This window comes from Malurus melanocephalus, unplaced genomic scaffold (genome assembly GCF_030028575.1).
Source record: "Malurus melanocephalus ecotype Western Australia unplaced genomic scaffold, MMel_1.1 scaffold_3, whole genome shotgun sequence".
NCBI classification, from domain to species: Eukaryota; Metazoa; Chordata; class Aves; order Passeriformes; family Maluridae; genus Malurus; species Malurus melanocephalus.
Window position 1 is genome coordinate 4,883,682 of NW_026623235.1, and position 24,214 is coordinate 4,907,895.

At 43.3% G+C, this 24,214-nt stretch overlaps 1 protein-coding gene across 1 annotated transcript; it reads right to left on the bottom strand.

Moving 5' to 3' along the window:
* Nucleotides 1-2,859: 2,859 nt before the first annotated feature.
* On the bottom strand, nucleotides 2,860-22,609 carry HAS2 (hyaluronan synthase 2). Its single transcript, XM_057368099.1, has 4 exons — nucleotides 21,991-22,609; nucleotides 12,461-13,087; nucleotides 7,847-7,948; nucleotides 2,860-5,757 (listed from the first exon to the last, which is right to left on the bottom strand). The coding sequence occupies exons 2-4, from the start codon at nucleotides 13,085-13,087 to the stop codon at nucleotides 4,825-4,827; spliced, it is 1,662 nt and encodes a 553-aa protein (XP_057224082.1). The 5' UTR covers nucleotides 21,991-22,609; the 3' UTR covers nucleotides 2,860-4,824.
* Between the last annotated feature and the right edge of the window lie 1,605 nt (nucleotides 22,610-24,214).

Genomic DNA, 24,214 nt, shown 5'->3' on the forward strand with positions numbered 1-24,214 from the left:
ATGTATTTTTAGCCATGTTCATCCTAGTTCTTCATGACCACAGTATTCTATGTAGCACTATGTCCCCAAAGTGTTGTAGGGACAAGACATAGAAAAAAGTGCTGCTTTTACTCTTAAAGATTATGAAATAAATAATTACATGGGCAGAGGAACTTACAAAATCTAATTTCCTGTGATTCACTTGCTGGCTGTCACTCTTTCACATGTGGGGTTTGTTATTTCTAACAATGTGACTGATAATGTCAGATTCCAGACTTTGCTCCCTTGGGTAATATAAAGTAGCACTGATTGTGGGCAAGCTCTTAACACTTTCTGTTATCACTGCAATTTGCGAGAAGCAGCCAAAAGAAGATTCTGTCACAACCATATAATTTCTACAGGGGGTGTCCAACTGGAGCAAATTGAAGCACTAGAGGAAAGCGAGCCCATCAGGGATGCTGTAAAAGAAGCAATGGAAGTATTAATGCAATGGGTCCTCAAACCTGGTTTGTGTTTTTTTCTTGCTTCCTGCACATGACCAACCGACTAAGAAAATGTGTGGAGTTTCTTAATTGAAAGGGAAAAAAAAAAAGGTGTGAAAACTGCAGAACTATATAACATCTGAGGATCTCTTGAGAGAATAAAATCCCACATGGTGTCAATAAGGGGTGAGCTGACCTGCCTTGTACTCCTCAGTGGAGTAGTGGTACCTTGTATTTAATTTGTAAAAAACAGTCAGGGACTCTTTCCAAGCTTGAGAACAGCTGATGGCAGGGATCACACCTAAGCTCTACAATCTCCCAGACCAGGCTGGTCCCTRCTCGACCCACCAATCCCACCGTTGGTGGGAAAAATGTACCATATTTAAAATAATTGTGTTAACTCTAGAGAAAAGTGGCATTTGCAGCAAAGCTTCAGTAATACCAAACCTCATCAACAGCTTTCAGTGGTTTCGTCTCCTCTTCACCATTTYATCTCTTGCTAAGAGAAAAATTCAGACCAAATTTTTTAACAGATTATCAACAGCTTGTGCATCAGGACATGTTTGGCAGTACATGTCTGACAGGAATTTTTCTGCCTCCTAGAAAAGTTCTGCTAAATATTCATGTATTTCCCAGTGAAAGAAACCTGATTCTTGGCCAAAATGAAGCTTATTAGCAGACAGAAGAGGAGGGGTCCTTCCTCCCTGCTGCACCTCAGATTATTGCAGGTTTTGCGTCACACCTGGTCTCTGCAAACAATTGCTCTCAAACCCAAATTAGTCTACTATGGAAATGATTTATAACTTGAGATATTGCCAATTCATAGCATTTTTTTAGATCTTTTTATGTAGAATCCATAATTTGTGGGAGTCTTTTCAGCACCATCTGTCTAWCAGAGGTGACTGAAAAAAAATCCATGTTTTTTAAAAAAGTTCAAAACAAAGCATAGTATTTCATTTCAGATGTTTTCYTCTTTTGACAGCGATCTCAAAAATATATTTGCTATTAATGAAAATGAGGAAATTGTATTAAAAATATTCATTTGTTTGAGAATACTTTCAGTAAGAACTGTTTCGTAGTCCAGTGTTCTACTGAAATCTATTTAAATAGCTGCAAGCACGATGAGGAGAGTGACACAGTCACAGGAAGGGCTTTGATTTTTTGGGTACTCAGTACCAGCTGCTGCTGAGCTATTTGTGCCTGRGGTCAGGATGGATGTGTTAGGAGCGAAGATGGAACGAGCTTCCATGCGGGTGGGAGCTGTCAGCACCTGCTTCAGAAAGGATGATGGGAGGGTTTGTATCTCTACCCCAACCTCTTAAAGCAGGGACAGCACTGAGGTCAGACCAGGCACCTGAGGACTTTGCCCAATTTAGTCTTTAATCTCTCTCAGGATGGAGGGAGGCTCACTATCCTGGCAACCTGCACAGATTTCCTCATGGGGAAGGAGTTCGTGTTGATAACCAGGTCAAATCCTGAACCTTGAACCTCTCCCCTTTCAACTTAAACTCAGAGTCTTTCATCATCACACCAAGCAGCACTGTGAAGAGCTTGGAACCATTTTCTCGAAAACCTCCCTATAGGTATTGGATGTGACCTTAAGGCCCCCCTGCCACAGACATCCCTTCTCCAGCCCAGCCAGCCCGGGTGGCTCAGAGCCTCCACTCCAGCCCAAACCAACACAGAGCCCCTGGACTGAACCTGCTGCAGTTTGTCACTGATAGACACTGGGGAGCTCAATCCTGGCCMCAGCATGCACCCAGGGCTGAGAATSTGTCTCCTAAGAAATTGCYYTGGGGCAAGCCTKTGTGAGATTTCCCTCTGCCCCTGTTTCCCTGCAGCAGTGGCAGCTGCCCATAACCCTCAGTGACCAAAAATGCACAGCTGAAGTTTGACAAAGAGCAGCAATGAGGAGCAGCAGAAGGCCATGGACCTGTCCTCCTCTGCTTCCCGAGCTGTGGAGGGTGATAACTGCCAGTGGACAGGAGGGCTGGAAAACATCAGCTCCCATGCAGAGTACTTTGGCCATAAACTTCAAAGTGCTTCCCAGAAGGAAGYTGGATTGCTATTCCTGTTTTGTAAATCAGGAAGCAGAGGAAAAAGGGAAGGAAGTGTTGAGATTGAATTGGTCTAGCAGCTGCTGGCAGAGACTCWGAGTGCTGCCTGTGCACTGCAGGGACCAGCCCTGACAGCCTCCGGCACGCACTGCACTCCAAAGCACTTCAYCCCAGGGCAAATTCCCACTTGGAAATCAAGCTGGTGACAGGAGAACAGCCTCCAAACTGGGCAGAATTGTGGCTTTAAAGTGCAGGTGCTGGTGAGAAATACCATGAATTAGTCATAATCTTATCAAAAATATTTTATTTATGAAAGTAACAATTATACTATACAACCTATATTGGAAATACATTGAATAATTGCTAGAATAAATACAGGCAATTAATTCAATCTTTTTATAGAATGAGAAGATTTATTTGACATTTGAATGTTAACCCAAGCTTTAACTTACATCATAAATAGTTAAAAGGCATAGTCAAGTTTTTTTATTTTTACCGTTTCTCTTGCTTTTTTAATACTGTTCTATTTCGTAATCAACATGAATCAACTCTCCAATCATTAACATAATATTAGTATGACTTTCAAGCAATCATGTACCTCAAGATAATCAGACAAATAAGGTAGTGTGTGTGCAGTTCATTCTACAGCAGAATCTATTCATGTCTGCATAAAAAAGAGAAGCTGAAAATGCTTCTAAGTTCTTTAAGCATCATATGCTGATTTCTGCTTTACCACAGTGCTTCTAATACCAGAATCTAAAAAGGGCAGCTGGTCTTTCTGTTGCTCTTTATAAAGTATATTAGGGCTCAGTGCCACATTCCTTTGGCTGGTGAAGGACTGTAAAATTTCTCAAAACCATGGTCCAAAATAAATGTCCAAGACTGATTACTAGGCACCAAGGAAGTGATGGATTTCCTAAGGCATGATGTTTTCTGATAAAAAAMTTGGCTTTTTTTCTGGTAGATGTGCTGTAGTCAAAAACAAATTATTTGGCTCAGTACTGGGCTCTGTATTACACTGGGTGCCAGAGAATTTTTATTTTCTATAAACTGTACGAAAGCCTCTGTGGAAATTTTAGGGTACGACACACACATTTTGAAGTATTGATAAGTTCTCCTTCCATGTTGTTTTTAATTAAAAATCTAAACTATTTGCTTGGTACTAGCAGATTATGAACAACTATGACCATCAGTGAATTCAACAGCARTTTTGGATGCCCAATATTTTTCCAGATCAGAAGTTTTTGACTGCYCGGGTCCCATATAAAATCAACGGGAGGCTTTCCGTAGCAATGTATTTTCCAGTGGCATGGAGGCCTGCCTTGCCTTATTGTTTATTGTGCATGCCAGGGATAYTAAGCTCTCAGCAGAGAAGCAAATTTCCCTTTTACAATGTTATCAAAACAAAAAAACCCAAATTGCACATATCTACCCCTTTGGCCTTTTTTATGCACAAATATGCTTGTATGCAAAACCTGACAATTTTGGGCCTTTCCTAAAAAATGTCTTAAAAGAGCACACTTAAATGCTTTTTCACAGAAATAACCATTCATTWGTTGCAAAAATGCAGAGAGACTTTTTATTCTTTCTGTTGTGAACAATAAAATCTCAGCAGAAATTTGGGGGGAGAATGCATGATATTTTTGTCCCCAAATATATTTAAAAAGGCTAAAGAACAAAATGTTGGGGAGGCAGCTTTTTTGGCAGATAGTAAAATATAAAATATGTGATTTAAAAAAAAAAGTTGGCTTAAAAATACACACACACAAATAATACAATAATATAAAAATACAGCTCAGCCAATGGCCTCTTAAAATTTACCTTTGGCATTACATTTGGCAGCCTAAAACAAAAGACCCTTCCTATAAACAGATCTATAAAAAAAGAGATGTTCATAAATTAGGTTGCAAGGGGTTGTACAGTCATTTTCTTGATTCTCCAAACTCCTTTCTTTCTGTCCACACACATAAGCATGACCAGTGAGGTATATAGAACGTAACACTGTCAGGCATATGCACAATAAAAAAGTGCATAAACATAGAAGTTCTCCCCTTTTCTCATGAACAGGTCGTAATTGTGTGGTTTGTGTCCTTCCCCCCCTTGAATACAAAAAATTTTTTTTTTTTTCTTTTTTTTTTTTTGTTTTTTCTCCTTACTTTGGCAGGATGAAAATGAACCCAGAGGAATATAAGTGTCCTATTCCCAGCAGCAGTGATCCATTTCCCTTGGCAACATATGTCTGATGCCACAGATACTACAAGGTCGTTGGGTTGCTTTACAACTCTGGGTAACTTCCCACGTTAACATCATACGTCTAGCACCATGTCGTAGTGTTGTTGCTCTTTCTTCCGCCTGCCACATTTGTTGATAAGAACCATGTACAAAGTCAAAAGCAAAACCCAGTAACATGCATAGAGTATTGTGCCAATGATGAGAACTGTCTGTTTTGACTCAGAAAATGGCTTTTTTGATTCCTTGTAAATAGTGAAAATTACGCCACCTAGGAGGATTGTAAACCAAATGGAGACTGGAATGAGTCCTATAAAATTAACTACAATGGTTTTCCTTCCTGACGTGCCCCACCCTGCTTTGTTTATCGTGGCAATCGCAAACATCTTTGCTGGCAGTAAACTTGACATGTACAACACTGAGTAGAGTGACATGAAAACCATGACAATGTTGCCCCTAAGGAAGCTGGCAAAGGAAGACTTTATCAGGCCAACTAACTGAACTGTCAACAGGAAGAGGAGGATGTTCCAGATTTTTCCCCTGTAGAAGAGCTGAATGACTGTGGCAATAAGGAAGAAAGGAAAGAATCCAGTGATTACAGCTTCATAGGTCATCCACAGATGGTGCTTGTGGAACCACATYGCATTATAAAGCCACTCTCTAAAGTAGGATTTACTCCAGCGGGTCTGCTGATTCAGCCACCTGAGATACTCTATCGGTGTTTCCGTAAGGCACTTGGATCTAGCTGTGTATTTTGTTGCATAGCCCAGACTTAGMACTCTGTTAGTTAGATGCCTGTCGTCTCCAAAGCTGCACTGGGAGCCCATAAACTCTTGATTGTACCAATCTTCCACAAATTCATGGAGTAAAGAGTTTCTGTACATTCCCAGAGGTCCACTGATGCACTGGACACAGCCAAAGTAGGACTGACAGGCTCTTTCGATGTTAAATGCCATCCAGTATCTCACGCTGCTCAGAAAGGAGATCCAGGAATCATATTTGTTCAAAATCTGCAAATTAAAAAAAAAAAGTTTTCCTTTCAGATGAGGTCTTGAAACAGAAAGTGTACACATTGGATCAATAAGGAGTTTTCAGACATTAGAGGAAATGTGGTGAGAACCTCACTCCTGTGTCAAGCTCATGGCAAACCCAGGAGCTACGCAAGCTGCTCAGCCAGGACATTGACAGGAAGGGTGAGATGAAACCTTCAAATGTCTATTTCACTGAGATATTTTTCCAAGATCTTTTTTTCCGTGCAACCTTTCCTATTCTCCACCAAGAAATAGCCTTCTTTTCTGTCTCATTTTTCTTTCCCTTTTGCCCCCAACTCAAGACCTGCTGGGTTTAGACTTTCCCAAGATGAGCTGGTAGAATCTATGGCTTCCTGCTGCTCTTCTGCCTGTTCACATTTTTGGGACTCACAAGAGTCCTTCCAGCCTCCCTAAGGCTGTGCTGGAGCATGAGAAAGCTGAGCACATGGTCTTTGCYTGACATTTTGGTATCATAAGGCTGGTCCTGGAGGTTTAACCCTGGACTGTGTCTCCATATCAAACATTAGGACCTCTGAGGAGCAACCTGTTCTGTCTCTGCAGTACCAGCCTGTTACCTTGTCCAAGACATACAGTTATATTCCAGTGGCATTTTCCTCAGGCCCACATAAAAATCTCAGTCTTTCTCTTCTGCACAACCCAAAACTCACTCAAAGCTACACTTAACGTAAACATATTCTAAGAGACTGAACACAGTGGATATGACCACATGTGGATGTGCAAGTCTGTGGCTTCACATCCAGGTTCTCAACACACGCCTTGTGCCAGAGGATGTGGCAAAGAAATGTCTGGCAGGGTGGCTGTGCCAGCTTTGCACACATACRTTCTTGCTGTGGGGATCTTACGGAGGATTCTTGGTCCTCTACAGCTATAAAGCATTGCCCTACAACTAGAAAAAAATAGGTTTTTTGCTGTGATGGTTCTAATTTTTGTCTGGTTTAATTCCAGAACTAGAAGCAGCAGGGCTTGGGGATAGGTTCAGGCATGGCTTAAATGTATTTGGTGTATGCTGGAAAATGAACTGGGGAACAGTAAAAGCCCAGAGCCTTCATTCTGTCACCTTTCTTCACAGAGGACACACATCCTTTCCACTGCAGATGCTTATGAACCTTCACTGTCACAGTGAACCTGTACTGCCTCCCTTCACTTGTACTCACACGTGCCTGGAATTTCACATGCGTAGGCTGTGTACGCCTAGTTTGTGGTCAATCTAGAGCTCCAAAGTTATTCAGGTTTTTGTGGGAATCCTAATTTCTGGAGTTATGAGCCACATGCCTGAAATACTTCTGACTACTGGGGCACATTAGTAAGTGTTTGTTCATTCACATGGCCCTTTCTCCTCCRTCTCACATTAAAAGCCCAGCTGAGTACAGAGGACTGATCCTATGGCCAACTGAACTGTTCATACACATTTCCCTTTATAAATTGCAGGAGCTGTGTCAAAAGGAACCAACAGACTTTTGCTGCAGTATTCAGCAAAACTCAGTAATGCTGAAAATCCTAACATACAGAGTTGATGAGTTGATCTGACTTGGGAGTTTTCTATTGCCCTGCCTGACAGAGATGGGAGACCTGGCAACACAGAGTGCACAACATTTCAAAATTACTTTTATTTCTAACAGTCTTGGCTTCCAGTAATAATATAATTGAAGTGCTTGAGGTGCTTGACATAGTTTTGGGAGACCTGCTCTCAATTCCCTGCTCCCTTATGGCTTTCCTTCGGTACCTTGAGCATGCAGCTATACTCAGAGATGTATACAAAGATTCCACAACCGTCCTGACCATACCAGTGTACCCCTTTTCATATATATGGGGTAGAATATTATTTGTTTACTTGCTATGGGTGTTAAAACCATACAGTGCTCACAGCTAAGAATAAGAGCTTCCATTCAATGCACAAAAAGAGCATCTATGATGGTATTACATATTATGTATATACTTACAGTACATAAACATAAATTATATTTAATGCTATTCCAGGCAGAGAAATCTGTTGCAGTGAAAATAGTTGTTGAAACACCTCTGTTAATTTGAAAATCGTAGTACTCACCTGCACATCACCTCCAACTCCTCCAACCATTGGATCTTCTTCTAAAACTTTTACCATCTCCACTGATGAGGCTGGATCAAGCATTGTATCTGAATCACAGACCTACAAGTAAAAAAAAACAAGAACAAAAATGGGTTAAGGAGCATACTGGAGAAGAAAATAAAAATCATGCAAGTAGTTATAATGACTCCAAATTCATATTCTCCTGAATGCAATTAAATCTGACTTTGAAGACTGCAGTGATATTTCTGTTAAAGGTCACTTGTAGCAGGCAGCAAGGCGTAGTGCTGAACAAAACACAAGCTTGTTAAGGCTGTGCTCACAAACAATCCTCTCCACTGTATCAGCTCCATTTGTTTTACTGGCACACTGGGCTGGCTTCTACAAATAAGATATGGGGCACTGCAGAGCGAGACAATGTTTGTGGGTGTGCAGCAGATTCCTGTTGTGCTCTGACATAGGGCTTCCCTGCATCAGCTGCCGGGTTGGAGCACCTTGGTCAAATGTTTCCCATTGCCATATGAGGGAAGGAGTGAGGAGGTAAATCCCAGGCACTTGTTACAAAAAAAAAAAAACAAACAAAAAAACTGTCAAGTAGGAGTCTGGGACGAAACCTAGTAGTTCTTTCACCCACAGAAGGCTTTAGTAATTCATGTAAGATATGTATCCTGTATTTCAGAACAACCTAATTTKAAATTTTAGATGCATGATGTGTTATTAATAGTGCAGGGATTTGACATTTGACATAGAGAAATTAGTTGCTATTTTTCTTTGGCATTTTTATAAAAAAAATTGTAAGGCCAGAAGGTGTGAGTCGTGAAATTCAGTACTCCAAAAGACCAAGGCAGAAGTAGATGACACACAAAGCATTTCAGCTACACAAACACTCCTAGTCAACTAAACACTGTGTACATTAGGAAATTGCCTTTCCCCTGGAGAGTAGGAGGAGAGCTCAGACTGGCTGGCTGGCCTGTGAGGCAGCTGGCATTGCTTTCATTTGTTCTGAGGAGAGCRACTTGGGCTGAGCCTGTTTAAAAYAAGTGGGTGTCTCCTTGTTGGMGTTGCTTCTGCTGAGAGAACTGGCCACATCGTGTGTGAACTCATTTCACAGACCCAGGAACTGGAGCAGAGACTGTCCCAGAAWCACCCCTCTGACCAGCTGAATCCCACCCTACAAATTATCACACTGCTTCTAGTTTGTCCACAAATTGCATTCCTATGACTTCAGATGGGGTTAGTAAGAGCAAGTCAGTAGCCCCGAATGAACAGCATRTTAATACAGATTCTCCTGAGGCTTTGTAATGGGTATCCTAACTTCGGTGTCCTTTCATGCAAACTTTCAACTCAACCTAAGCCCTCTCACGCCAGGGGAGACACAACCTTCATATCTGCTCTGTGAAGTGGGAAGAGAGCACTGGAGCTCTGCTATGAACCAGAAACAAGAGGTTACCCAGGTTAACCCAGAGGTTACAGCTGGACTGCATAGCTTGGAGKGGGTGCAGACTTGGCAAGTCTGCCAAACTCCTCCCCTCCATACTCAGAGGGGGCAAGAGGAGAAAAGTGATAAAAGCTCTCATATCTCCATCAGGAGAAAAGCCACAAGCATCTCCAGCTCCCACTAACTTGATGAATCCATCTCCTATCCTCAAAAGCTCATCCCACAGCATCCTTGGAACCTGGCCAAGGTGTGATTCCAGCTTTAGTGGAAAGCTGTCATCAGTAGTAGCACTGAGTGACAGAAAGGGAGCAAAACAATCCTGCTGAAGAGGGGAAACAATGCCTGTATTTTTACCTGGGTCTTCCTGGACAAGACCTGTTGCTGAATATTTTGCACAGGGAACCTGTAGTTTGCTGAATTCCCAGATGTCTGATGAATTCAGACATCCTGTTTCTTGTGACCAAGAGCATAGGGCTGTGATCATCTGCCTCCCAGCCTCTCTGCTTTCCCTCCAACACTGTCACTTGAGCAGCTCCCACCACATCAGATGCATTTATTTATGGCAGAAAGGCCTGCCCATGAGCCACATCACTAATATATATAGAGAAGAGGAATCCCAAAAACATTGGATTTTTTTACAATACCATCACATGTCCTGGGCATGCCAGCACGGTGAGTATGTCTGGRTTTCTGGGACAAACCTAACAAGCCATCATTTTCCATCTGGATGAGGTTCTTGCAGGTGAACAGAGGACACACAAAGAGAAAGACAGACACTTTGGAACCCAAATAAAACACACCTGCCTAACCAGGGTGTGCCCAGGACAGCCCAAGAGACAATTTGCCATCTTTCCACCTAAGGGCAGGGACCAAACATCATTGCCYGGGGTCACAGAGTTACATGAAAGGGACAATTGACCTTGAGGGAGCTGTTCAGTTCCTCACTATCGGCAGTGACACTTTATCATGCTGYTCTGAGAAGTTCAGAATGCACTGGACTGTCCACACGGTACCTTTATCAAGCCAAGCTGAATTGCACCCTGGCCGCCTCACAACCCTGCCAGTTCAATTYCTCCACCTGATTACTTGCACACTCCTAATCTCCTCTGGAATAGAAATAAGCCTTTACAGCAGTTTTGAGTACTTAATGAGACACCACTAATAAGCAACAGCTTGTTATCTGCACAGGTCTGACAGCTTATGATTGCTTGTTCATAATTCCARGGTGTCTTTTCAGAACTGTAAGGCCTACGGTTTTGGAGGTGGGCAATGGTGCTGACTGGCCACTTTTTAAAATGCTTGACCATTGATACAGATTGCTTAGCCCTTAAAATATTTGGCTTATTTAAAGTAATTTACCCTGGGTCACCCCAAAGAACAATTCGAAATATCTCAACCTTCATTCTTTCATAAACCACATTTTAGCTGCACTTTTTTATGACTCTGTAGTAGCCAGGGCYGCCAAGGGACTGCATTTCTACCATAGATGTGACTGTAGATGTGACTGTGGCATCAGTCACTGCTGCAGACTGGGCTCACAGCAGCATTACAATCCCTGGCAAATTCATTAGAGCTCCTGAGCCAGGTCAGGAGYGTTAACTGAACAGAAACATCTCTGCTATTTTCTCAGTTTATGCTAAGACTGTTGAAATAGAAACACTTTTTCCAGGTTCCCTGAAAAATGCAAGAGCTGAACTAAGGGAGAAAACTTGCTATGCATCTGTTTTCTCCCTTCCTTCTTCCTCTGCAATCTGATACGTCTGTGTGAAGTGATTATAAGCCCATGCTAATAAAGAAAATAAGCATTTTTGTCCCATCATTTTGTTCCTCACAGCACAAACCAAAGCACAGACAATGGAGTGCTTAAGCCCATTGTTTTCAAAAAATAAAACAGTTTCAATTTGGGAAATGGTAGAGGATGGGTTTTAAATTTTGGCCTTCCTCTCCCAGCTCCAGTAACAGAGCGGTTCCTGGCACTTTTCTGTTTCTGCCCCTCCTGTGCATGGAAGACTCGCTGCTCCCAGCCCCACTCCTGGCAGCCTCTGCACATCCCTTGGACACTGCACATGCATGCTGTGCTGTGCAGAGAGTGCACACACACACACAGGGCTGGGCACAGGCCCCACAAACACATGTGGCTCAGCCATGCAGCTGCCCAGAGAGCACCTCGTGGGGAGCTGCTGCTCTGCTGCAGGACACTGCTGGGTGCTCTGAGTGTGGCAGCAGCTGGGAAGAACTGAGGGTGGCTCATTAGGAAAATCATCTCCTATTCAGTGGGAGTAGTCAAATGAGCCTTGTTGGCCTGGATGGCTAAGGAAGGGTCCTCAGTGTCCAGCCAGAGAATCTGATCCCACCCTCCTTCCTTTGCACATGACCTTTTCTCCTTCCCACAGTCAGCAGGGCTGTTTGCAGGAGAGGAGTGCCTCCGTGTAAGTAAGGCAAAAACATAGACAATCTTTCAGGGGATCCAAGGCAGCTGGAAAGAAATGTGCCTCTGCTGCTTTGGAAACAGGAGACAGGACCCAGCCTAATTCTTTTTTAAGTGAGTAGTGTGTCATAAAGGCCTTAAAGGCCAAGTTGCAGTGAGTGAGGTAATGCAGCTGTAAGTGATGAAGCAAAAGCTCCTTCAGGCTTTAGCTGAAGAAATTTTCTTTCAAATCTACACATKGACCCTTTTATTGAATATTCCACATGGCCTTCAGAGCCTTTAAAATACATCCTYATATTTTTTACAGACTCCACCACTTCTTCAAGGTATTCCCTAGTGAGACCAAATACCTGTCTGTCTGCTCACATTTGGGGCTGCTAACAAACTCACAAAATAAAGCCTTACCCGAGACCTTGCCTTACAGGAGAGGAGATGAGGCTTTCAGAAGGTCACTGGCTTTGTCTGAAGCAAAACTCTTTGGATAATGGGGCAGTACTGAAGGCAGGGGAAGGATTTTTGWTTTCTCCAGTAGCTGGTGCACAGATTTAAAACAGTCCCAGATAGACTAGCCATTTTAAAAGGTAGCAAAATACCCTTTTAACGGTCAAGCTGTTTCCAAACAGACTGAAAGGAGCACTGTGTTCATCAGGGACTAGGATGGCCTCTAACATGCTGCACAAAATATACAAAAGCTGCTTTCTTTCAAAGTGTGTTTGAATTGGCACTGACCTGGTGCTCTAATACCTACCTGTACATAATCCACGCTTCTCCCCAGTGCTTTGAATGCTGTGTACATTACTTCTCTTTTTCCACCCCATTTCTGCATGATGCAAACACTTTTGTTGGACAGGACCAGCTGAGATACGTGTTGCATGCTCTCTCTGTGAGACTCCTCTGTCTCACCCGGACCTTTGTCGTGGAAGTTATTTTTCCAGACATAAGTGGCACAACTGTCCCTACCCATGATTTCAGTGAAAATGTCCATCATGTAAACGTCATCTTCTGAGTTCCCATCAATGACCATAACAACTTTAATTCCAGGGTAGGTTAATCTTTTTACAGAAAGTAAACATTTTCTTAAGTAGTCAGGATCCTCTTGATAGGCAGCAATACAAAGGGCAACTGTTTTGTTCAGTTTGATTGGAGTCTCTAGCGACCGTTTCATTTTCCTGTGCTCCAGGTAGGCAAACAGGCTTTGGATGATGAGATGCGATGCCAGGATAGCACCATAGAGTCCAAAGGAGAAGTAGTAGTTGTCTGTTTGGATGAACTGGTAGCCCACAATGTAAGCAGCGGTGATTCCCAGCAGGAGGGACACCCCGAAGAGTGTGGTTCCAAGTATTCTCAGGATACATATAAACCTCTCACAATACATCTGCAAAGAAGTAGGGAAACCATTAGCAGAGCCACCACCTGCTGATAGAAGACGTCATAAGGGGTGCACGTGGCTGMAACACAGAWCTCAGCATCAACAGATACACCCTGAGCTTCTGGCTCACAGACTCACTGCATCCCCTTGCTCAACTTAAATTCTCTTTSCAGTACTTCCTGCATGTAAAGAACGATCCAAACAAACTTCATGTAGCAGAGATGTTTTCTGCTATTTGTAATGTTCTCACAGAAGGCGCTATCTGTGTCAGGATTTTATTTTGGCAGCTTGGGCTGGTTGGTTAAGACACTCTGTCATGTTATCCTGAGATGGTTTTTGGGCCACTACTCGCTTCATATAGTCACAGGAGAGGGGAACAGCTGAATGTCTGGGCAGCCCCTCCTCATCCCCCATCCATATCATGACTGCATCCCACCCTGAATTGTTTCTGTCGCTTAGTTATGTTTGCAAAAATATTGGAAAGACATTCTTAAAACAGATGCCTGAATGTATTTATAATTTTTTAAACAGATGTCTGACTATATTTATAATTTATATTTATATAATCAGACATCTGCGTTAAAAGGTCTTCTCGATACCATTGCAAAAATGTATTATTCATACATTTGTCTACATAGATATATGCACACGTGAGCGTGTGTGTATAGGGGCTAAAGCTTGACTGAGATTAAATCTGTGGCAAAAATATGCATAAGTTTAACAGAGCCAACACTCCACCCTGGACTCAGAAATACACTAGGACATCAGCTGATTCTGACCACTTAYACATATTTAGGTTACCTGGCTATAAAATCTTCTAACCTAAACTCTGGGCTATGGAGGAAGTGGCTGGCATGGAGGGAGGGTGCTCTGGCACTCTTGAAACAAACAGTATGGGCAGGCAGGCAGGTGGAAAATATGGGTACCTAACTGCTTTTTCTGACACCCACATTAACCATTTTATTTAACAGTTTTCAGAATTATAGGAAGATAATGACAACATTTTCTGTCGATGAATGCATTTTATGTGAATGCCGTAAAACAGATGATGTCTGTCTAAGGCTAATCTAGCAAGTGTATTGCAAGTCAATAAAGCTCATGCTTGAATATTTTGCTGAATTAGTTTCTCTCAGAGTAATGGACTTCATATTTGTGTTTTCTTGCTATTATTCATATTTTCCCTGCTCTGTTATCATCTCACTCATCTGCTGCTCATGTTTGTTTCACCATCTGTTGGCCAAAGCTGAASCTGGAACAGGTCTTCCTTACATCATATATGTTTTTAACTCTTCCTTGAAAAATTACTATTAAGATGAAGCAGAACAACTGTCATCAATTACACATACRTCTGAAAAGTTACAGGCTTGGAACAAAAAAGTCAACACAGAATCACAACATAAAAATAAACTAGGCAAGCATGAAGTTTGAGGTTACAAAGACTTTCCTTTTTTCCACTGGCTATTTAGCGTCTTAAATTTCAAGACAGGAGGAAGCCTCTTAAATGTATATTTGGAGGCACTGTTAAAGAAATTGGACCCTATCTCGAGGACTTCCTTGAATACTTAAGGCTGGGCTCTGACAGGTGCTGTAATCATCCACCAGCAAAAGAGACCCTCCCAGCTCTGGCTTGTCTGAAAATCTTTCACAGCGGGGGTCATAAAGAAGCCTAATAAAAGACAGCTTATGCTTACCACCYCTATAGGTGAATTGAAACTTAGTGCCCAAAATAGACTCGCTTTAGAAAACAGATTAAGTAATGCATCTCCTCCAGATTACCTCGAAGTAAAATAGCCCATGTGTTTACTAATCCCTCAAGCATGCAAAATGTCACAAACATCAAGGTTAACATTATTGGAGCACTTGTATTCTGCTTTTCTATTTGGGGTGCACTACTTCTTTTTTCTTGCCAGAAATAGAATATTCATAACAGTGAGTGGGGGCTAAAATCTGCTTACATTAAGAATTATATGGCTGAAGTAAACAGACTACTTCTATGGGTAGAAGTCACAGGATTTACATTAAAATCTGGACTGGCTACATTTGAATGACTATACACTGTAGCAGGCATCTTTTACATTAATTTGCTATTGTTTTGCTCTACCTAKGAAGTGCTTCCACACAAAAGGAAAAAGAAAAAAAAGAATTCTCTGATTTTGTCACTACAGCACAGTTCCTCCCCATTGGAAAAAATCCAGTCTTTTAAGACCAAGAAATTCATTTCTGGTGTTAATAAAAGAGCAATTTTTTTTCCCTTTCACTGTCAACTTTATGAAAATAAACWGTGTTTTGATCTAAATTCCTGTTTTTCATCAAAGAAACTTTCCCCTTTGTATGCACAATTGAGGGTTTTATGTATAGTCTTTTAATTGACTGAATCTCAGGGGGACTGGAAAAAGTTTCTCAATATTCTCAAGATTTAACACGAGGTACTGATAGCTTGCCCAGCAGAAATCATCTTTATCAACTTTAACATGCCCAAGCAATAGCAAAGAAGCCAAAAACTCTCCACCCTTCTCCAATAATTAACCCAAGAAGTTAAAAGGAAATGATGCTTGTACAAGTCTGGGACAAAAAATGAACTGCTGAGTCAAACACTAGCACTGAAGTTAGACAGCATCAGAGATATTAAGATCAGACAATGCTGTTACAAGCATCTAGCCTGGCCTGGCCTGACCCAGTGAACTATAATAATTCTATCCTGAAATTTGGGCACCTAAAATCCCTTACAGGCACCTTCACTTAACTCCGTGGTGCTGAACCCAGTTTGAGCTTTACACAGCCTCCAGCAAGCAGATCCAAGGTTTGCATGTACAAGGTGTGTGTAKGTAAAGAGCCTTCAGATGAGCAATTTGTTGTCATGATGTTGCAGCTCTTTCCTTCCAGGGATGGAGCTGAGTGGTCCTAACCAGCCCATCTAGTAGAACTGAAATGTGAAACCCATATRTTAAATCCTAATGCTGTGTAGGCTGTTGTTGATTCAGTCACACATTTTGATTCACTAAGCAGTGCCAAATATTTATGTGCCYTGTGGTAACTGTAGAGGAGGAGGCAAGAAGTGCCTTTCTTTGGAGGMTCCTATGGAAAAACATGACCAAGAAATGAACCCTTGCATGTACCTGAGATCAGAGTCCACCTGGTGAAGTATTTGGCATTGCATCTCTTGGCATCTTGATAAAACCAAATATATATACAAAAAGAATAYTTCTCCTTTATGGTGAAAGTGAATTGACTCTACATTACTATTAACTGACATGACTAAAAGTTGTAGTCTTCTAGCATTAAAAAAAATCAGGTTAACAAATGACTGATACYGATGTGGTACATCTAATGATTGGGATACTAACTGTAGCACTAGAGATCACACTCCTTTCTCAGACTGAATAATGCCTTAGATCTCAATTAGAAGAACATAGCAAAATATGCTTCAGTTCTCTCTATTCTGAAAAATATTTAGGCTAGCATTTACTGTAGTTATGGTACATAGATCTAACTTTAATAASATCTAGACACTTGACTGAAATTCAGCAGGTTCTCATGCCCAGCTTTAAACTGGGTCTTTACTCAACAAAGAACACAGGTGATGTCCATGGTAAAGTACTGACTTTTCCTTATCCAAAATCCTGTGGCACAGTTCATCCACATGGCTATTAATCAGCTTTCATGCACCTCTGAGAATAACAGAAACTGAAGATGGTTTATCCCTTTACAAAATCAGGAGGCAAAAAGAAAGAAAAAGCTTATGTTGTTACTAATACAGAATAGGTGCAAATTGATATCCAGAAAACCAACTGGTGCCAGAAGATATCAATATTATCTGCAGCCTGTTCAATTCTGCACCCTCTGTTATGTAGCTGCCATGAGGACAAAGGAAGCAATCAGGTGGTGCCTGGCACCTGTCAATACAGGACATGGAACCAGCTGATGGGGGGTCAAATTGAAGTCAGGTTTGCTGAGGGATGCAGCTCACTATATCTTCCCTTTCAGAAATCCCCTCTCATGTGCAGCACTCAAACATCACCATGTAGCTGTTTTGGACAGCTTTTCCCCAGAAGATTAAAAAGATGGGGAGGCACAGAAAGTTTGTACATAAGATGTAATGATTTGGAAGGTTGTTTGAAAGGAGTAGCACTCATTAATTCCAAATCTGAAGACATTAAAAAAAAACCCTAACCCATACATTGCAAAAGCCAACATTTATCCAGGAGGAAATAATAAATGTTCAATCACAAATGTGCTCATTTTGTCCCTGTATTGAACCTGGCTGAGATCGAATTAATTTTTCCCATAGCCCTGCAAGTGCTGTACTTTGTATTGGTAGTTGAGAAKGTGTTGAGAACACAGCAGTGTTTTGGCTACTGCTGAGCAGTGCTCCCACAGCACCCAGGGTGTCTCTCCAACATTTTCTCCCACACCAGTATGCTACAGGGGGGCAAGGTCCTGGGAGTGGACACAACCAGGACAGCTGACTCAAACTGACCAAAGAGATACTTCATACCACATGACATCTGCCCAGACACAAAAGCTAAAAGGAGGAGCAGAGGGAAGCATTTGTTATGACATTTGTTTTCAGAGCAATGGCTACCTGTACGGAAGCCCTACTTCCTGGGAAGTRGCTGAACATCACCTGCTGCTGAGGAGAGGATAAATCTTTTATTTTCCTTTGCTTACRTGCACAGCCTTTGCTTTATTAAGYTGCCTTTATTTCAACCCATCARGTGTTTTTCCTTSTWATTTTCTCYATCCCATCCTGCTGAGGAGAGGAGTGATAGASCAGYTGGGAGGGTASCATGCAGCCAGCCAGGGTTAACCCACCACAGTCCCCTTCACCTCTAAAGGTTACAAAGAGCTGTGCCTCTCTAGACATCGAGGGCTGTGGTCACATCAACAATAATCCAATACCACAGAAACAGATCTACAAAGAGGAACACCTGGGGCTGAGGGCTAACTCCACCCTCCACACATTTTTGTGCTTTACTCAGAATTAAGTATAGTCAGACCTCACAGACTAAAAACCTGAAAGTGTCCTCCAGAGGTACACCTTGCAATTTGTTTCATTCATGTGGAATCCAATTTGGGTGTCCAGTTATTGCTTTGCAATAGAAACTCAAACAATTTGGTTGAAGAGGGGTCATCTGTAGCAGCAGCTTCAATAACACACTCCTCATTGAAAATAAATTGATAAAACAAATCAACTTCACATGCAGGTCAGATTTGTCTGCAATCTTTGTGGAAATCAGAAGTGCTGAGCACAGAAAACCTTTGAAAATGTCTCATTTTTATGTGCCTGAATAGAAGCTGAATACTTGGGTTTCTACTGAACCTTGGTGCTGAGGCTTTGAATTCAGCAAGTATGTAAGTGTGTAATTAAAAATAAGTGTGCAATTAGGCACTTTSCTGAAGAGGGAAATCAGTGGGTAATTTATCCTGCAGTTCTGTAATAAAGGCACAAAAAATCTTTCTCTGAAAARCTGCTGTTTCTGGGACACTCAAGATACAAATGCATGTATATGCTTGACAAATTTATCAGAGATTAACCTCCCTTATGAAGGCAATGGSATGGGTCAATGCTTAACCACTGCATTGCTTACATTAGGGAATCTAAGAGTGGATGAAGGCCTGGACAATTTGGATTTGCTTCCTAGTGTTGTTGTTCACTCTGTTGGGAGACCTCACCTAAGTGAATTCATCTCTCTTTATCTCAGCTTCCTCACCTATAAAATGGGAATCATGATAACACAAGAAATTTTTGGATGTCTATAAAACCCTTCCTAAGGCTTAGGTTACGGATGGTATTACTGGTTTTGGTGTGATATGAGATCCACTTGTTCTCTAGTTCCATGTAACTGGTTTTATTCAAAGAACTCCAACAAAAACCAACACACCCCTTGCTATTTTCCTTGCCTATATTCACCTGGGGAAATAGTCTGCAGGGATTTGTCCATAATGAACATACCACTCTAACTTAGCAGGATGCCTGAGATCAGTGAGGTGGGCACCAAAAAGCCAGCACACATGACTTTAAGCTTATGCAGCCACCAAGCATTGTTTTGCACACAACCAAAGGAAGATGTAATCTTTATAAGCCTTAATATCCACCTCCTTTCTTGTGAGAATAAAAGCATTGGCTTCCACAGAGCAGCTGCTTCAAGGACACGAGTGTGTCTGAGAGCATGTGTGAGTGCCCATGTGCCTGCACACACTGTGTCAGGCTCTACAGGTACATCCTCTGTGAGCACATGCTATTTGASGCCTGCAATTTCTCAGCCAATATTTAGATTCATTATTAGCCTTATTTTGGTGGCAAATTAAATAGTCTGTCAGTGAAGTCCAAATAATTCTAGGCAGAGTTAATTAAAAGCATAAAATAGCTGTCCAGACTCCCTCTTCTATTCTACAGCCTGCAGAGAGAAAACTGAAGTTATGCTTCATCTGTACATCTTTATTACAGCACAATTACCATATCTGGAACTTTTAGTTATTTATAACTTCCAGATTTTGTTATGCTATTGATCTTCTGGAAAGAGCTCACATAAGACTGAAGTTAACTCTGAGGTTAAATTTAAAGTAAAGAACAGGATTACTAATGATGACAAACTATCTGTTGGCACAGGCTTTGATAAGCAAATCAAGAATCTCCGATCTGTTCAATGTATGTTTCCCACTAAACTGCCCAAATTTAATCTCTTACAGGTTTGAGTAACCAGTGTGGAATGAATTCTACCRTGGCTGGTTGGATTTTACCCTCATGTACCCAGCAAAACACTAGTTGTTAAACCAACTAAAAAAAAAAAAAAACCCAGATAAATGCTCTAAGAAACGAAACAAGTAAATCATATTTGTACTCAGATATTTTGGATTGTGGTTAAATAAAAATTTAGTTTAGAAATGTTTTCTGGTTGCTGGCTAAGAAGTCCATGGATGCTTYTGGCACAAACCTGACCATTTCATGCCTTAATCCAGCAAATAAATATTTATTTGGTGTACACATCTTATTATCTTGTAATTTGTTTATAAAGAACAGGTCATACCCTGTTTGACTAAGTCCCATTACACTGAACAGAGGGGTACTTTGCTGCTCTATACACCAATCTTGAATAGCAACAAAATGAAGCAAATGTGTTTTCATGCCACAAATTTGAAGACGAGCTTTTTACTAGTGACTTGTCTGGAAATCCCCACTGAATCCAGCAGAGCTGCTCTTCCTTCTGAGAAAACCTTTACCAGGTTTTCTAYGCTTGCATGCAGGACAAGAAAGATTTACTACCAGCTATCCAGTTCTCGAAGAACCCCCAAGGCACATATACTACACATAATGTGTGCTTTCAAAAAAGTGCATGGGTGCCAATGGAAAAATGATCCCAAAGGAAGGACATTATGATGCCAAGTGAGACAAGGAGGAGCAGCTGTGCCCTAAGAGATGTGGGGTCAATGCAGCCCTGCAGAATCACAGAATCCTTATGGTTGGAAGGGACCTCTGGAGATGGTGGAGTCCAACCCCGTTGCCCAGGCAGGGTCACCTACAGCAGGTGACACAAGAACGTGTCCAGGTGGGTTTGGAATGTCTGCAGAGAGGGAGACTCCATGAGCTCCCTGGGCAGCTTGTTCAGTGCTCTACCACCCTCAACATAAAGTTCTCCCTTGAGCTGAAGTGAAATTTCTTGTCTTTTACGTTAAGGCCATTGCTCCTGTCAGGTTGCTGGGCACCACCGAGAAAAGTGGGGCACCTTCCTACCAAGATATTTCTCTACATTAATGAGATGCCCTCTCTGTCTTCTCTAGACTATGACAACGCCCATCAGGAGTGCTGTACTACAGTGGGATCCTCTCGGGGCAAGGAAATGGGATAAATTCTCTCCCACGGGCCAATGYCCACTTCTGCCAGCATTGCTAAGGAGTCTGGCGAGGCTCTGCCGAGCTGGCTCTCGGACGCGAKCCGCCGCTCCGAAGGTGCCGGGCAGGGCTGCCGGGGACAGAGGGCYCTGCGGGCGGGAGGGACGCGCGGGCCCCGCGCTCAGAGCGGGGGAACCCCGGCCCGGCCGCGGCCAAGCGGGGGCGGAGCGGCGGCGTCAGCGGGGCGGAGCGCCGGGGGATCCCCGCACGGCCGCGTCACATCGGGGGCCCCGCCCGCCTCAGCGACCCGGGCCCGCCTGTGCCGGCGCTGCCATCGCCCGCCGCGCCCGCGCTCCCCGGGCGGCCCTCCCTCGGCCGGGGCGGGCTCGGCTCGGCCGTGCGGCACGGGGAGCTCCGGGCAGCCCCCGCCCCGCATCGCTCGGCTCCCGGCCCTCCCTCAGGAGGCCGCCCTGCCCTGCCCTGCCCTGCCCTGCCCTCCCCTCCTCTCCTCTCCCGGCGCGGCGCGGCGCCCGGGCGGCTCGGCAGCGCTGGCCGAGGCGGGACGTCAGCCCCACGCCCGCCGCCTCGCCTGCCTTCCCTCAGTCCCAGCCCTCCCTCCGCTCCTGGCGCGTCCCCGCCCGGCCCTGGATGCAGCGGCGAGGGACGGCCGGAGAGAATCCGGACTGGGCTCCGAGCAGGTCTCGCCCTCCCTGCTGCCATCAACGGAGCGGCTGCCCAGCCTGTGCTCGAATTTATTTTCATTTCAGGGCGTTTATGGGGCAGTTGGGTTGGGTTTTTTTTTTTTTTTTTTTTGGGTTTTGTTTTCCCTCAGCTCTTGAAGCTCAGCAATGTCTTAAACGGATTACACGGAGGAGGGGTTGGAGCTGAAAACCTCATTCATCCTCACGACGGTCCTATTCATTGCTGAAATAGGTGTAGCGTAGGAGCCGGTAAGATCCTCCCCCAGCCCCACTCGTATTTTGGGGATCTGTTCCAGCTTTCCTCCCTTGAATAGTGGGGATGGGAGGAGGGGGTCTTCTGCTCTTGAGCTGACAAAAGCATAATCATAAATCACCTACCTTGTTTGTCCTTCAGTCCTTTGGTCATAGAGGGGCTCCAGCCAACTGTGTGGTCTCACGTACCGTTGCTCCGGCTGAACAGTTTCCAAGTTTGAGGTAAAAGAACAAATCGCACTTTTCAGGGACTTATTGAGGCGCTCAAAAATCAAAAATAATTAAAAATCAAAATAATAAAAAAAAATCGTTTAAGGCTATTAAGTCCTACTCATTTTCTCCCACGTGTTTTCACAATTATAATGTATTTGTCTTTGCTTCAGTTTCTAGCTCAAAGTTGTGCGATTTTTTTCCCAAATAATAGTAATAATAATAATAATAATAATAATTAAAAAAAGTTAGAAATAATAAATTAGGAGTTAGTTTCTCGTGGTCGAAGCTGAAGATCTTATTTCAAACCCGGTTAGCCAGGAGCCTGGAGAAGTTGCAAGGCAGCGTCTGAAAGTTTGAGAGATCAGCATCAGATAAAGTCTCTTTGGTGATACCTTGCTGCCCGAGTAACTGTTTCAATGAGGTTTCTCAGCAGCAGCAGCAGCAAACGGGTAATATTTTCCAGACGTCTTTTTCTTTCCTGCTGCTGCTGCTGCTTTTCTGCCTCTTCCACGTTATGGGGTCTTTTAACAAGGGAGAGTGGACTTGTAATAGGCGGGAGGATGGGAAGAAGGAGGGAACTCCTGTAGGAAAAAAAACCCAACCCTCCCAATTGCAATGATCTCAGCCAAGGACCAGTTCAGCGCCAGGAATTTAATTAGCCAAGTTGCAAATTTTTTTCAGAGAAATACAATACACATATGTTGCCACCAACTGGTTTCCTCTTCATTCCCGCAGTTGGGGGAACTCCCCACTTCCCCCACTCCCTGCATCCTTGGGYTTGGGGTGTGGGATTCGTCTCTCCCACAGCCACAATTCGGTTGGGACAGTTTTTGCTGCTGCAGGTTTTTATTAATAACGGAATTGCCTCTATGAATGGATAAACTTTGTAGTTTTCAGTCCTGCTTTACCCATTCACTGTCGGGAAGATCTGWTGTAGTAAATACCCAAGGAAGCTCCCACTGACATTCATGCCCATGCCTCTTGTGTTGAAACAAGCTGGGAAACATGCTAGGCCATTTAAAAACTGGAAAATTGTGGTGTGGGTTTTGTTTTGGTGCTTTGGATTAGTTTAGTTTTGGTTCCTTTTTGTTTTTTGTTTGGGTTTTTTTTTTTTTGTCCCATTGCCCTTTTTCCTACTTGGCACCTTAAAAGTACACTGCCAGAACACTGCTACAAACTTTGCATGTTGTTTTTTTTTTTTTTTTTTTTGTCTTGTTTCATTATAAATCAGAAATGCTCACTCTGTCGATGGTTCCCGGTTAGCCGGGGGCACCAGCAGCTCACAGCACACCCCATTGCCGCTTGCCGGCAGMTTTCACTCGCTCCTTGTGACTCCGCTCTGCCTCCAAGCTGGGTTTCCCCGTTTCAAGTCCCCCTTTCCACTGTMAATGACATTAAAGAGGCGCTGGGTGGCACTGTTGAGGCAGCGGAGCGCGGGGCTCGGGGCCGGAGCGGGGCCGGGCTGGCGCTGCCGCGTCCGCCGTGCCCTGGCGGGGACCCGCGGGGGAGGATGGCGGGGATCAGCTTCCCCTGCCCCCGTGCTGTTTGCTCAAGGACCGCAAAGGTCGCCGCTTTGGGGCTTCGAGCCCGCAAAGGGAACTGTATCCAGACACCGTTGGGAAATCCGGAGGTGACTCTTCGCCGAGTTATCGCCCGTCGTTACCTTCTGGTGTGAGAAGGCTCCAGAGCCCTCTGAGGGCTTCTCGTGTGGAATAAATGGTTTAACGTCGGTRGTTACCTAGGCTGGAGATTTTTTGGGTACCTAACTTCGGAAAGTGATTACATTTACGGGCTTGTTCARTCACTGCCATGGGGAGAGTGGCTTTGGGATGTGTATTGAAGCCAAGCTCCTTGAATGATAAATCTGCCTCAAATAACAAGTCTGATGGCAGTTTAAGCCGGTTTTGTGGGTCTTAATCTGGCATTGCCAGGGAAAGCTGGCAAAYTGTTTCAACTTCCTCCTCAGTGTCCCTGTGTCAGGAGAATTGTCCTAAGTWAGAAATTAGTTGTTTGGGAAGAGGGAGCAGCAATAAAGTAAGAAAKAACTTGGGCAGGATGAAGGCAAAACAACTGCTTTGGCAATAATCTGACTTTTGGTGGTTTAGAGTGTCCTTGGAAGTACAGCATGATTTACTAA